Raw genomic sequence first — 15609 nt, forward strand, 5'->3', positions numbered from 1 at the left:
GCATCCATCAGAGACAAATGGAGGCTCCAAGACTGACAAAGCATTCACAGGAGCCCCAGAATTAGGGGCTAGACACATACCCTCCACCTTGGTATTCCCTGTCTATCTGTGCTGACCATTAAACACCAAAGCCCAATCTCTACACCCTTGAAAGAGAGAGACAGAAAGAGACACACACACAGAGAGAATGTGATTTTTCCGGCTGCTTTACATACTTGGATCATATATTTGTCCTTTTGTAGCTGGCTAATGTCAGCATAATGCCGCCAAGGTTCATCCATGTAGTGACAAGTGTCCAATCTCCTCCTTGCTAAGGCCGGATAGCATCCAGAGTGTGGATAGACTGTGCTCATATATTTTGCAGTTGGAGTGTGCAGCTATGAACACAGGGTCCAGGTCTCTGCTGGAGTTCTTGCCTCCAGCTGTTGTGGGTGAAACTCCTGGTCATATGGTAACCACGGAGCTTACTCAGGACATTCCAGGGGTTTTCTGCACCTTCATTGTCATGGTGTGAGCTTTGCTCTCCTCAGGAAAGTGCTTGCTGTGATCTTTTCCCAGGAAGCAGGGACACATTCACTTGAGAGCTTTCTGTCCCAGATTCTCCCAGCAGACTGTCCCCTCAGGCTTTGTTCTTTCACACACACACACACACACACACACACACACACACACACACACACCCCAGCATCTCTATCTCCTCTCCTCACTTCACAGTGAGCTCCGGAGTCAAGAAATCTCTTTTATTTTTCAGAACCCTGTAATTATCCTGTGTTTAGCTAGCTAATCCTACCCTTGGGGGGTTCACCATCTACCCCCAGATTCTCCTGAGAGTCTTCTCAGCAGCAGAGGAGTCTCAACAGCAGCGCTGGCTCTCTCAGAAAGGCTGGCTCCACCACCTCAGGTCCCTGGAGGCCCTCTCCCTACTACCCACCTAGGCCTTAACCCTAACCCTGACCAGTGGCATCTCTACCCTTTCAGCAGGGGCTGTGCCCAGATTATGGGATTACTGGAAGAACAGACCACACCCCTGAATCCAGCCCGTGCCTGTCTCCCCAGAGGGAGGGCAAGCCACTCTGAGGGAGGGATGGAAAATAAGTACATTCTACACTGAGCTTTAGAGGACAGTATTCGACCTGTGCTGAGTTGAGGGTCCTAGGCTGGGGTCTAGGACCAGTGTCCCAGTTTAGATGCGCCTGTGGGGCCTGGCCTGGCCTGGAGGGAGGCACTTGGCCACAAGTAGCCACTGCCCTGCACTTAGCAAGTGCTGCTTCTTTTGTAAGGCTTCTTGTCTGGCCTGGAGACCTCATCAGCTCCTTCTTGGAGAATTGGAGGCATTAGTTCAGGAAGCATTAGTGACTGGTTTAGCTAACAGGAGAGGGTCCCCCTTGCAACAGGGTCCCCCCAGAAGTCTGCTGCCTCCAGGCCCTGAGAGAGCCACTACTTGTCTCACATAGGATCTGACTGCCACCATTCCCAGGAGGGCTAGGCCTGAGTGAGTTTCCTCATCTGTAAGAGTGGGGATGGGGTGTGGGTAAGGGCCAGTCCAGGTCAAGTTCAGGGAGTCAGGGGTTGTCATTCATGCAACCTGTGACTTTTAGGCATTGCTAAAGGAATTTAGTTTAAAAGGCCTCTCAGCCAAGTGAACGTGGAGAGCATGTTGGGAAATGAAATAGGCCAGTTACATGAACACAAATCCCCTGCTCATGGGGTAGTGGGGCCATCTCTGGAGTCATCTAGTTCCTAGAGACAGGGAGTGGAATGAGGTTGCCAGGGGCTGGAGGAAGGGAGTGGGGATTTTTTTTTTAAATGCAAACATATTTTAGTTGAGAAATATGGAAATTTTCTGGAGTTGGGCGGTGGCAATGGTTGCATGGCCATGCCTATCTTTAATACTGCTGGACTGTGCTTCAAAATGACCACGATGATACATTTTATGTTATGTAGATTTTACTTTTTTTTTTAATTTTGGAGTCTTAGCCCTTCACATTTAAGAAAAAAAAATTATTTATTTATGTATTGTGTTTATGTGTGTGAGAGAAAGACAGACACATAGAGAGAACACTGAATGCTAACTAATTTTCTTCACTGCAATTGCTCTGTATTCCAAACCCAAAGGGAAAGTGAGAGCATTTGCATTCATTTGCATAACCACGAGTGTGGGGTGGTGTCCCTTCTGAATCTCGGGCTCCTTTGGCTCTGTGCACCTGGCAGGTCACAGAGCTGAGTCTCAGGACACAAAAGTACCGAAACAATAGCCATGTGCAGGTGTGGGCAGAGGAAATGGCAGGATGGAAGAATTGGGTCTCGGGTCAAGTCAGGAACAGCTGGTGACAAAGCTGTGTTAATGGGAAGCTGTGTTAAGCCCACAAAGCCTAGTGTGATCGCAGCTGCATTTCCTCCTCTGCCAAGTCAGAACTGGGGGACACCATGAAGCCCTCCGAGCTCCAGCATCCTGACTTGTAAAATACAGACCTTCGCGGTGAGGAGATCGTGAGGTGTCACAGGGTTTGGTGTGTAGATGGATTTTGAAAAGAGCTGCTCCTGGTATGTCCCTTTCTTAATAGGAAACAGGTGCTGAAAACATCATGAACCCTCTGCAGGGTCCCAAGCATTGATCAGCTTTCTGCCTAAAAGGCCGAACTGAGTTATCATTCCCATGGATACCCACCGTCTGAGCTCCATCCCAGATTTACCACGAAGGGCCTTTTAACAGTTGACTTTAACCTCCCCATCTGTGAATTGTGGCATATAAGAATTTTACTCCACAGGTTATCAGGAGGATTAGCTGTCTGGCGGTGTTAGCTCTGTCTGGTTCATAGTAAAACAGTTTGCAAACATCAGCCCGTTTCTCAGGAGCCTTTATTTAAAAAATCCATCAGTGAGTTGTTGTAAGACATCTGATGAAAGAAAAAAAACAAAGCTGGGTGCAGGGTGAGGGGGAGTCGCTCCTCTTTAAGACTGTGGCCAATGGTTCAATCCCGTGCCCCAACAGATGGCCCAAACCCGTGTGCATCAGTCAGCCCTAGCTGCAGTCAGGGTTATTAATTACACTTTAAACATAAAAAGGAGGAGGAGGAGGACATGAATTGGAAGGTACCAGGGAAAGTTGGAGGAAGGTGGTAATAGATGGATATGACGAAAATACATTGTAAAATGTATGGACTTCCAAATGATAAATAGAGCATGTTATGGCAGGCCATATTCGTGATCAGGGCTGTCCCAGTAGAAAGCCCCCTTCATCCTGCCCATCGCATCCCCCCTTCCCCGCGCAGAGGCTATGCTGCCAAACCCGGTGTCTGTTACTCTTTGTGGTCTCACTCCACCTGAACACCAACGAGTGGGAATGAGCCGGCAGTAACTTTAAGCCAGGACTGCTGTAGAGAAAGATTTAGACATTGTTGCTCGCCTGGCACAAAGCTTCATTGGGTAATGCCACTTTCCCATACCTCCGCCCTGTCCTCTCACCTCTCTGAGCCAGGAAGCGTGCCTGCTGCCGATGGACCTGCCAATGATCCACGCCATCAGCTAGAATTCCTACTGATGCGGGTCCTCAGCAGAGCTCACAGAGCTTGCAGCCGCCATGCACCCAGCTGACTCAAGTCTGGCCTCTCTTCCCTTCCAGGCGGAGATGCGGCTCCAGGACCAGCAGCTGGCCAGGCAGCTCATGCGCCTCCGCGGAGACATCAACAAGCTGAAGATCGAGCAGACCTGCCGCCTGCACAGAAGGATGCTCAATGATGCTGCCTTTGAGCTGGAGGAGCGGGATGAGCTGTCCGACCTCTTTTGCGACTCCCCTCTGGCATCCTCTTTCAGCCTTTCCACACCGCTCAAGCTCATTGGCGTCACCAAAATGAACATCAACTCCAGAAGGTTCTCTCTCTGCTGAGAAGCCTTGGGATAGAAGGGGGACCAGAGCCAAGGGCGAAGTGGGGAGTGGGAACGCTCAGGCCAAGTTAGCCAAAGTAGATCTCTCCGAGACCGTGCTGGGGAGTGAAAGGCCTCAGGACCTGGTGGGAGTATGCCAGCGGCTTCAGCTTTGCATTCCTGGGTCCTTATATTCAATACCCAAAGAGTCTGCAGACACTATGTAAGACAGGGGTCTGAGCAGGATCTCGTGGCCTTCCCCTCCTGTGGCCTACTTTCCTGTGTTCTAGAATCATTGGTGCTAAGATGTTGAATCCCAAAGGGGAGCACCCCACTACACACACACACACACACACACACACACACACACACACACACAAAACTTGTGGGTTTGTTTTTTTTTTTTTTTAACAGAAAGCTCTCCTCAACAGAAGTTGGGAAGATTAAATTATGTAAGGAGCACCATCTCTCATGTGCTGTTCCCACCCTCAGAGTCGTAGCTCTAATTGCCCAGAGGTAGGTGCCTCGGCAACCTAGGCAGGACAAGAAAACCTAAAGGAATAACAAGGTGGCACATGGGAATGCAGGCTTCGCTTTGATGGCCACCAGCATCCCTGGGAAGGGGCTCCACCCAGCTTCTCTGGACTTGAGCCTTGCTTGCTACAAGGTCATGCTATCTCCAGTTGGCTCCATGACACATGCACCTTGTATACCTTTGGCAGAGCAACCTAGGTGCCCGCTGTCTCCCGTCATGACCATTTCAACTACTTCCCTGCCACCCACAACCCCATGAGAGCACCTAACAGGCCACTAGTGACTAAAGCAGGCAGATGGGAGACAGATTTCCTACAAGTGAGTGCTACTGTAGGGGGCATGACAGAGGGCTCCTGGTGGGACATGATGCTGTCACCTGTCTCACTTTATCCTCAGCACCAAAGACCCCAGGGATCCCAGACACCTATCCTGAGCCTCTCCCAAGGCTGTGCCTGAACTAAGCAATGAATTTTAATTGACCATGACTGTTAACTAGCAAGTTGCTAACTCCTTAATACCTGTCTGATTCCTGTTCTGATTCTTGTTCACATGGAGAACCAGTTGAGTAAGCTAAGCAGAGTCTAGGGTTTCGTCTTCAGAGTTTTTCGCTAACAGTACGCTTGAGATCTGTAAAATGTTAGGCTCATCAATTCAGGGAAAACCTTGAACAGCACACCTGGCCACGTGTAATCCTGTTAACACAAGTTTCTTAGATACTGGGTGTGTCTAGTGGGACCTGCTCATTAGCAGAGGGACAGAGTGAGGCCAGGAAAGAAAATGGCTTCTCTCCACTTACCTGGCTGCTCAGTGGCTGTAGAATATGAAGGTGTGACATCTTTGTGAGTCAGGCCTGGACGGAGCTCCTTGCCAATGAACTTGAACTCCAAAAAGATGGTCCTGATGCTCTGGCAAACCCACAAGTTGTCAACTTCTCTCTCCCTCCCTCTTAGCCCCCCCCCATTCTTCCCACATGGCAATCCTGAGTATCGGGAGGGAAAAGCATACTGCCCAGATGGTGGACCCTTGGCACTGATCACTTGTCAGAGTCCTGTGGTCCACACTGACTGTTCTCTCTATATACAATGTTTCTTCCTCCTGACTATCCCCATGGCCACAACACACCCAGGGAGAAGCTGACTAGGAAGATACAACTGAATGATCTCCTCCTTGTGAATTCAAAGAGCCAGATGGTTGTGTTTCTTTTTTAAAAGGTAGAACAAGGTAGCCAAGATTTCTTAAGAGCCCTGAAGTCCAGAGGCCTTGATCCTGGTCCCTGCCTAACTACACAAAAGTCCAAGAGGCCTTTATTTCCCATCACCTCCTATCTCCTGTCACCCTCTGGCCTTCACACACACACACCACTTCACAGAGAACATGTGAAAGAAGGGAGGCCCATCCTGTAGTCTGAAAATAATGTCAAATTGATTATAAGAAATGAATCAGGGGTTGGGGATTTAGCTCAGCGGAGAGTGCTTGCCTAGCGAGCACAAGGCCCTGGGTTCAGTCCTCAGCTCTGAAAAAAAAAAAAATAGTGCAGGTCTTTAGTGCCAGAACTCAGGATATCTCTTGAGGGAGGAAGATCAGGAGTTCAGGATTAGTCTATGATACATAGTAAGTTTTCCAGGTCAGCCTGGGCTACATGAGACTATGTCTCAAAAACATCAAAAAGGGGGAAAGACATCAGTCATTACAGTAACTGACACCTTAGCTTATAGCAAAACAGAGTGATCAAATTGGATGTGGTCAGTGACTAATATGTGGCTGAGCAGTTTGTGCTCAGCTAACCCAGCATCTTTCTCCTGCTTTTGTCCTTTGAGGAAACTTTGTCCCAGCTGTGGGTTTGGATAGGTTAGATGTCTCTCAGCTTAATTGTTCATCCCAGGAGAATCTGATTCTGGGATGAGGAGGGAGGGTGGGGAGGGGATCAAAAAGGTGGAGGGGAAAGCTGGTTTGTATTCTTACATGCAGCCTAGTATCTGTTAGCTCCCTGCCTTCCATTGTAAACTCACACTATCAACTGTTCATTCTACTTGCAGAATCCCTGCAGAGATGTCTATAGGCCAGTCCTGACATTATCCGCCTTCCACAGCCAGCTTCCTGGCTTACTGTTTGTACACAGTCGTGTTTGTTGTATCCTCATTAGCCATCTCCATGTTCCCCTCCGCCCCAGGTGAGACTCAAAATATCCACTGTGCTGCCACAAGGTCATGTCCAGTGCCTTCATGGGCTCAGTAGCAATCACAGAGGCCTAGAGGGCCTGGGCAGGCCTGACTATAACCTGGCCTCATCCAAGATCTACCCCTGTAGCAATACCAAGTGCTATTACATAATCAATGGACAATTTACAATTTTATTTTTATGATTATTTGTTTCTATATTACTGTTAGAAAAAGTGAAATAAAAATATTTCAAAAGAATATATCCAAATAGAGACATTTACTTCCTTTTTGTTTGTCATGGTTATAGTATACACAAGACCCGGACCATAATTGGTTGGATGGATGGATGGATGGCTTCATTGATGGATGATTTGAACACTTAGATGAAGATGTAGAAAAGAGGAAAATATTCTCTAGGACCTTTCTCCACTTGGAGAAAGGGCCACTTGGAGGTGGTTGCCATGGAATTCCATCCTGTAGACCATGTGAACGCACCTAATATACCTATCATGCCTGAATTTGACCAAAGACAAAGCAGAGGCCATTTTTTAAAACTCCTGTAGTGTCCTACTAGGTGATACCATTGCTGTGCTTTGGGGGAGGTTTATACCTCAGAATGTTAAAGCCACTCACTCTCAAACATGAAATTGGTGTAAGAAGCTGTGGAAATGTCCTGGAGACATGGACTCTGGCTGTGTAGTTCCAGAGACTATCTGAAGCTCTGCTCTTCTACAGACTCCCAAGGACCAAGAGTCCCAGGGTAGGCAGGGTCTTGAAATAAACCTGCCCTCAGAACCTTGGGAAGGCCACGTCAGAGGTCAAGGTGGGCCACGAATTCCATTTTGTAGTATACCTGTCAGCAATCCCAGAAGATTGAGCAGGTATGACAGAATCTCTCTAAGAGCACATAGCACATAACCTGTGGATACGAGGTGAGCGAGCACAGGGTATCACTCGGACATCCTCCGCCTGAGTTGGGCATGTTGGTGGCCCAACAATCACCTTCACGTTGGAATCTGGTAGCTGCTCCCATTCTCACAGCTGGAGAATGCAGTGCCAGCCGGCGCCAGTCAGACTCAGAAGGTTCTGAAGGCTCCTCGGAGATCTGCTGGTGTTGAGTGCGCACTCCAGAGCTAAAGGAGTCCTATGGTGGTGGGTGACCATGACCTCATAGGCTGGTTGTGAGGGCCACGGGACTTCCGAGGGCCACAGAGGAGACAGAAGGTGAGGGGCAGGGAGACTGCTTGATTGACATGGTGCTTGTGCAAGCCTGGGGACCTGAGTTTAGATCCCAGCACCCACAATAGAAGGTGGGCGAGGTGGAGACATGAGGCTCTCTGGGGTTTCCTGGTTAGTCTACTGAGTAACACAATGAGAGACCCTGTCTCAGTAAAGAGGGTGCAAAGTGACTCAAGAAGGCACCCGCTGTTGGCCTTTAGCAAGTATGTGCATGTGCAACACACACACACACACACACACACACACACACACACGGGGTGGGAAGGAGCACTATGTCCTGTGTAGAGAGACAGCTCTAACTGGTAAAATCTTCACATGTATGATTCTCTGAGAAGCTGGCATTACAATTGAGTCAGGACCATGAGCAAACCACGGCAAAGGGCTAGAGACAGAGAGTCAAAGACACAGACTGAAGGAAGGATGAATGTTACCTGGGAGAGGGATGGGGCAGTGAGGCCACAATGCCTAGTGGGCTATAGACGCTAGGGGCAGCTCTTACCGGCCGCTTGGGCCTCTGGAGTTCAGGCTTTCTTTAGGTTGTAGAGGAAGTGTTTTGAGGCTTTTGAGTGATAGGTGAACTGAGGTAAATCAAAATCTAAGAAGAAGACATGGAACTGATGTGTACAAAGTAGAGCCAAGGAAATTGGGGAATGGCTTCGTCGGAAAAGTGCCTGCTTCGAAAGCATGAAAACCTCAGTCTGAGTCCCCACAGCCTAACTAAAGATGGAAGGCATGGCGATATGTGCCTGTAACCACAGCACCAGGCGAGCAGAAACAGGCTCACTAGCTGGCCCGTCTAGTCTAACTGGCAAGGTCTAGGTCCCAGTGAGAGAACGAGGTGGATGGCACTGAGTAACACCACCTATGCTGGAGGGACTATGCACGACCCCCAACATGCACACAAGAAAGTAGAAGGGATGTGGGGCCTCAGTGAAGCCCGGAAGAGCAATTGGATACTCAGGATAGAGCAGTAACTGTGGGAAGTCCCTTATGGGTGGTTGGGCACTACTCTGATATGCACTTGATCTTGGAGATCAAGTGAGCTGAACAGGTAACCACTGGATGTCGCGTACTCAACAGGGTTCTCTAGAAAGAAGCAATTGAATGCATGTCTGTTATAAGCAGGCATTTATTACACCAGCTTACTCAACAGAAGCAGGCAGTCCAGCAATAGTAGTCCCTGTGTTTGAACCCGGTAGGTGCTCCATCTGAGAGCCTCGACAGTGCCAGTCAGATGCCAAAGGCCTGGAAACTCCACAGAGAACCACTGCTGCTGAACGCACGTTCTAAGGCCAAAGGAGTCTGATGTCCGTGCAGGGTGGCCACAGCAGCAATATATAGGGCAGGAGAAAAGGGAACATGGGCAAGAAATGCTTTCCTCTATCCATTTACTGGAAAGCATTGCTTACTTTTAGGGTAGGGCTTAACCTCCCCTACACACACCTCATTCCTAGAAATGTCTACACGGGACAACAGAAGAGCAGAGATGCTCGAAGGTGCTGACCAGACTAAGAGGATTATGGATGTGACATCTCAGAAGGGATGCAGCCCTTTGTCCTGAAGCCCAGCTGTGGCTTCATTATGCCGGGCCAACTGCCTAAGTGTGCTCTGGGGGCAGCTTCCACATTCCAGACCCTGAATCTCACTGGCCATCTGGATGCTGGGAAATGGAAATTGATTCTCAGTGATAGAGAGAATTCCCCTCTCGTTCACGCCCACCTCAGATCCCTGCTGCGTGTCGGGGAGGGGGTGCTGGCTTGGGGAAAGACTGAGCTGCTGCTATACCCCGAGGAAAATGATGTCTTGCAACAGAAACACTGGGGCTGTGCACACAGGCAAGGCCCCCGGGCCCTATCTGATGGGAGCTGCTCAGGAAGAAGGCTACAGGTTGTGGCTATTATTTAAACACCCTGTTCCTAGGTGCAAAGCAAATGGCTACAGATCCTGGCCTACAAGGAGATTCTGGAGGAAGGGAAGCCTCAGAAGAGCATAACGGCACTGGAAGGGGTCACCCCACTTGCTACAGAGAGGTGAGTCCTGCCCCAAGTGGGTTCTACCGTCAATGAAGGCAGTGAGACTCATTCCAGAGCTCCGCTCCTCCATCTGTTCCTAAGTCATCTATCTGTTGGACAGAAGGTCCCACACCACTTGCCTCTCACCCACTTCAGAGATGAAGAGGCAGTCGGGTAGGGACACCTGCCAAGAAGGGTAATGAATCCTCAGAGAAAATGAGCAGAAATGCCAAGCCAGGCTCCTGCTCCCTTCAGTAAGCTCACCTGCCAGGTGGACCCTGCCTAGGTCTGAGAGTGTCTCACAATCATCTCCTCGCCAGGTCTACACTCCCAGGCCTGGCTGGGAAGGATCTCAAGGGGCGAGTGGTGGGACACATGCTTCTCCATCCGCCCAACTAGATGGATCAAGCACTTGGTTGCAAAAAAAGGGAAGCTACTCCAAGACTTTCAGAAACGGAAAGGGAAAGCAGTGAGGAGGACCAGAGGCTTCTGGAACCATTCGAAGAGCTTAGCGGGGGAGTCAAGGAAGATTGGCAGTGGGAATGACTCCCAGAGCTCTCCTCACTGGTGTGTGGCCTCAGAGGGATAGTGGTTGATGAGCAAGCTTCTTCTGGTGAAGGGTGCTCAGAGGCCTGGGAGTCTCCCACGAGATAGCTGAGTCTTGACTCATTCCGAGAGTTCCTCAGGAGCCATTGCTAGACTCCCCTTTGTGTCTGTCCAGGGAGGGCCTGCTATGGCCCCTGGGAAGCAATGGCCATACTAGGTGTTACAAGCTCACCTTCACTCTTCCAAGTTCAGACGTGGAAGCCTCAGAAGAGATCCATCTGAGAATGAGGCCTTTGTGGGGATGATAGTTTAAGATGAATCCATAAGTGTAACTGGTATCTTTATTTTTCAAGGGAGATTTGGACAGACAGACAAGTGAGGACACAGGGGATAAGACAGCCGTAGCAATCTCAGGAGAGAGGACTCGAGAAGGGCCAGCCCTGCTCACACTCAGACTTCTGGCTTTCAGAATTGTGACAATAGGAGTTACCCTTTGAACCACCCACTCTGAGGTATTTGTGATAACAGCTGTGTTTGTTGGTCTTAACTCTCAACCTGACTCACCCGATAGCCTCATTGAGTAACTGTTTTTATCAGGTTGGTCTATGGGCATGTCTGTAGGAGGATTAGCTTGATTGTTAATTAATGTAGGAAGACACAGCGGCTTGTGAGAAGTGCTATTCGGAGTCTAGGCATGGGGAGTGAGCTCTTGGACAGCAGAAACTTAGCAAAGCAAACGGACAGCATGGGTACATTCCCTTCTCTCTGCTCTTGACTGTGATATGACGTGGCCAGTTGCCTGACTTCCACAAGATGACAGACTGTTGTTACCTTGGAATTGTAAGACAGGTGAACCCTTCTTCTTCTTCCGAGTTGCTTGTGCTCAGGACGTTTTATTAGAAACTAGAATACCAGATCAACCACCATCTGCTCCTCCTCTCCAGCCTCTCTTCTTCTCTCCCACTCCCAGCCCTTCAGCTATCCACCGGGAGGTGAATTGTGTCACTTCTCATACATATGTGGCCAAAACAAGTCCTGGAGACAAACACGACCTCTGAGGGAAGAACATAGGTACCCAAGCCCGTGACCATGAACATCCCAGTAGTTGAGGATGGTTCCTCGGCCCCAGAGCAGACTCAGAATCTTCCATCAGCCACAAGGACTCTTTAGTAAAAGGACTTGGCGTTTGCTCTATCAGTTCCTGGCAGGCAGCAGGACAGTGTGGTTGGGTATGAGAAGAAAAGATCACAACTTCTGCTGGTGTCGTTAACTTCTTCCATGAAATGTAAATGTGTATGACATCAGTACAGCAATTCATTATATGATACACAAATCGGGAGGACACACAAAACACACAAAATCAAACAAGTACACAGCCAGCTTTTGTCTGCAGACGTGGTGCTGGATTACGCCTGCTGTGGTGCTTGGTTGTGGTAGGTAGGACAGGAGCCAAGGCTGAGTTCTTCTGGTAGAGGGCCCAGGCACATTCTATTTGGCCACAGCAGGAGGTGTCTGTGTATGCCAGTCAGTCTGCCAGTAAAAGGCTGAGTCCCCGCTCGCTCTTCTCTTCAGAGCTAAGCGCCACAGGGCAGCTTGTGCCAAGAAGCCCAAGAAAACACAAGATAGAGAATAAGAAAAGAAAAGGTGGGAAGGGACAGAGAATGTGAAGGCTGAAGATCAGGAACAAGAAAGTGCAAAAGGTTGGAAGGAGGGAGCCTTCTAAACTGGCCCTAAGTCTCAGACGATGAACTAGGCTTTCCTGCCTGCTCTGCCATCTCCCCTCCCTCTTGTAAATGATGCCACTTCTGAGAACGAGGCCTAAGACTCATAGCTTCTGAGGCTCAAGGGGCAGTAGTGGATAGTTAACCAGGCTGCCTAGCAAGAGACCCCCAGGTCTAGGGGCTCCACCAGTCAGAGAGGCTTCTCCATCAGCTGTTGTTCCTGTGAGGCCGCCCCTCCCCCAAGATTCAGCCAGAGACACCCTCAAGCCCTGCTCACCCTTTAACACAGCCCTTAGCAGTTCATCTTTTTTTTTTTTTCGGGGGGGGCTGATCTTTAGAGGGCCCAATAGGACTCACAGTATCACCCTTAAAACTCCTTCACCTGTGATCTCCACAACTGCCCGTCTCAGGACCAAGAGGCTGAAGCCACCGCCATAAAAAGGTGCCAGGGCATCCAGGAGGAACACACCGATTTTGTTTAAGCAAAAGAAGTTTCTGTTTAAACGATGGCGGTCACTTTTATTTCTGGAAGGCAGTGAATCTCCCGGGGGCTTGCAGCTACAGCGCGTAAAAACTTACATTGATCCCACGGGCTTGCTGGGACGTAGCTATTATAGCGATGTGTGTCATCAGTACCGGGGGCTGTAAAGTAGTTGGGGCATAACTTTTTCCTGTTTGGATTGAGAAGGAACACGATCGATCAGCCTGTTAACAGTCTTATCAATGCGGCGCTAGAGATGGGCCAGAGTCTCCTGGTTTCTTCCCCAGGCTCTTTCCACTGGCTTCCCACCTCCTTATGCATCTTGCTCGCACCGCCAGCAGCAAGGTCTGAGAAAACAAATCCGCCAGCAAACGGCTCGCCTCCCCTTGCAGTTAGGAAAGTCTGAGGTGCCCTCTGCTGGAGAAATAAGGAATGTCTTTGTATGTGCGTTCTGTCAGTTTGTTACTGGTTTCCTTGGCATCTTTGATTGTCAGAATTTGCCGTTTGTTGGAATAACCCACATTTTGATGCTGTTCTCTATGGACCAAGCATAAAAATCTCCAATAATCTGTCAGAACTAAAACTCTACAAATACTGCATGCATGCATGCAAGTGTCCGCGCGTGTGTGTGTGTGTGTGTGTAGGGGTGGCATTCACCCCGAAAGGATGAAAGCCTTTTGGTCTACTGTGACTTGCTTGCCTCTCTCCAGCAACCGAGCTCTCTGCTGGGAGGTTCTCACACCACAAGTGTCTGTGAGGACCTATCACCGGACAGACACACGAATGTCCAAAAAAAAAAAAACTCTCAGATACAAAATATTGCCAGGTGGTTGCAGCAGCCAGGCCTACACAGAGAAACCCTGTCTCAAAAAATAAATAAATAAACATCAGAACCTGCATGTGAGCTGCGTGAGTGAGGGGTACAGACAACTCCTCGGCACCTTTCCTCGAACTGTCAAGCAGGAAGATTGGCTCTGGTACCCAAAGCCTAGGTTCCCAGGCAGCCTTGAGATGAGCTGGACAGCTGAAGACAGTGATGCTGATAATTTTACATAGAAATACCCGGCTGCCTGTGGTGTGAATGGATGCTCCTTGAAACTGTGTTCGACTTTGAGCCCATGTCACTCTCTGCCCATGATAGCAGCGGGTGCTGCCATGCTGATCCAGGCCATGTCAGACTGCAGTCACCTCTGTTTAGTCTCTCTTTACGCTCCCCTCCTGTCCCCCAGCTGACAACATGTAGGGTCACTGGGACCATTCTCATGGAACAGTTCACAATCCTGAAAGATCTTTCTGTGCGCCAGCGACTTGCAGTGCTTCCAGAACTCATTCGAATCTCAGCTGCCGGGAACTGGCCCAACTGTCTGTAATTCCCAGTCCTGTCAGATCACATCAGCCCCAGTAGGAGTGATTCTGCTAGGCGTATTGTTCCCTGACAGACAGACAGACTGGAGAAGGATGAACTACCTCAAGGACATGGAACCTCTGACAGATTTGTTTGTAACAAATTTGGCGACAGTCAGAGTGGAATAAACAAAGATGACAGCTGAGTCCCAGCTGGACTGAGGCATGGTACAGAAACTAAGTAAAGCCAGAACCTCAAATACACCAAAACAAATACACCAGGAGAAATTATCTTTTTGGTTTGGGCTTTTAAAAAATATGATTTAATTTTTTTTAAATTAACTAATTAATTAACCTTTCTGTGCATGAGTGTTTTGCCTACTCTGTGCACCTGGAATCAAGACGAGAAGAGGACATCTGATCTCCTGGAACTGGAATTACAAATGGTTGTGAGTCACTATGTGGGTGCTAGGAGCTGAACCCAAGTCCCATGGAAGAGCAACTAGCACTCTTAACTACTAAGCCATTTCTCCAGCCCCTAATTTTATTTATGTGTATGAATTTTTGTTTTGCCTGTACATATATGTTCACCATGGAGATCAGAAGGGGCATCAGGTTACACGGAACTGGAGCTGTGGATGTTAAGAATTGGTCCTCTGCAAAAGTGGTAAGTGCTTTTAAGCACTGGCCATCACTCCAGTTCCTTGGCTTAAAACCAACAACAACAACTATTTATTTAGTATGTGTGTGTGAGAGAAAGAGTCTCTCTCTCTATCTTTCTCTCTCTCTCTCATTGTGTGTGTATCTACATGCAAAGGAGCACATGTGGAGATCAGAGACGACTGGTTTTCTTCATCCACCACTTGGGTTCCAGGGGTCAAACAGGTTCTAGCTCTTGACATCAGGCACTTTACCCACTGAGCATCCTAATTTTTCAGAGCACTTCCGGTGCCATGCAGCCACATTTACGAAAAGGATTAACAATGAGAAGCCTGCCTGTTTTCTGACGCCTTAGTCTCTGTCTTGGAGCCTCCGGGTGCCTCCATTCCTCAGTTTCAAAGCTTGGTTTGGGCCTTTGCTTATACAAATGAGGCCTGGCTTCCTCCCTATCACCAAAGACTTTTCAGTTTGCCTCTCTCCTCCTGCCTCCTGCCTGCCTCTGCCTGCTACCCAGGTTTTAGAAACACAAAGATTACAGTCATGAAAGGCTGTCTTGTGAAAGAAACTTTTCGTGACAACTTTTGCATCATGGTTCATGTTGTCTCTATGGTCCTACTTTTTTTTTCTCTCCTTTAGAGAGTCAGCCCTCTCTCTCTTGCATCCAGCCAGGGCACCTCTACCTTAGATACAACTCACCCAGCAAGCAAGTAGGAGGCATGAGAGCTTGCATCCCCCAAAAATACAAAAATACCCTCTAAGTAACTAAAACAAAATAAAACTAAGAAAAGCTTTTTTTTGAGCATATGATAAGTCCCCTGTTACATTTATTACCATTAACCCTCAACTTGCTCTGTCTTGTGTTTCTCTACAACCATCACTGCTGTCACCAGATGTAGCATAAAAGCGAACCACTTTATCCAAACTTTCACGTCTTCATTTCTGTGTGTTCCTGTGCTACGTAAACCCTTGATTAATCAGTCTATTAAGCTTTCCTCTTGTTAGTCTGCCATTTCTTTCTTTTTTTTTTAAGATTTATTTATTTACTTGTT

General features: G+C 48.6%; 1 protein-coding gene across 2 annotated transcripts in view; it reads left to right on the plus strand.

Annotated features, from left to right (window-relative positions):
• Nucleotides 1–4505, plus strand: part of Fam167a (family with sequence similarity 167 member A) — a 28651-nt gene extending 24146 nt beyond the window's left edge. For both annotated transcript variants that reach the window (XM_021658425.2, XM_060391307.1), the window contains one exon: nucleotides 3623–4505. In XM_021658425.2, coding sequence (XP_021514100.2) covers nucleotides 3623–3886 — 264 coding nt within the window. In that variant the 3' untranslated portion in view covers nucleotides 3887–4505. The remainder of the gene's footprint in view (nucleotides 1–3622) is intronic.
• Nucleotides 4506–15609: the final 11104 nt, after the last annotated feature.

The sequence above is a fragment of the Meriones unguiculatus genome, chromosome 9, assembly GCF_030254825.1.
Source record: "Meriones unguiculatus strain TT.TT164.6M chromosome 9, Bangor_MerUng_6.1, whole genome shotgun sequence".
Classification (NCBI taxonomy): domain Eukaryota; kingdom Metazoa; phylum Chordata; class Mammalia; order Rodentia; family Muridae; genus Meriones; species Meriones unguiculatus.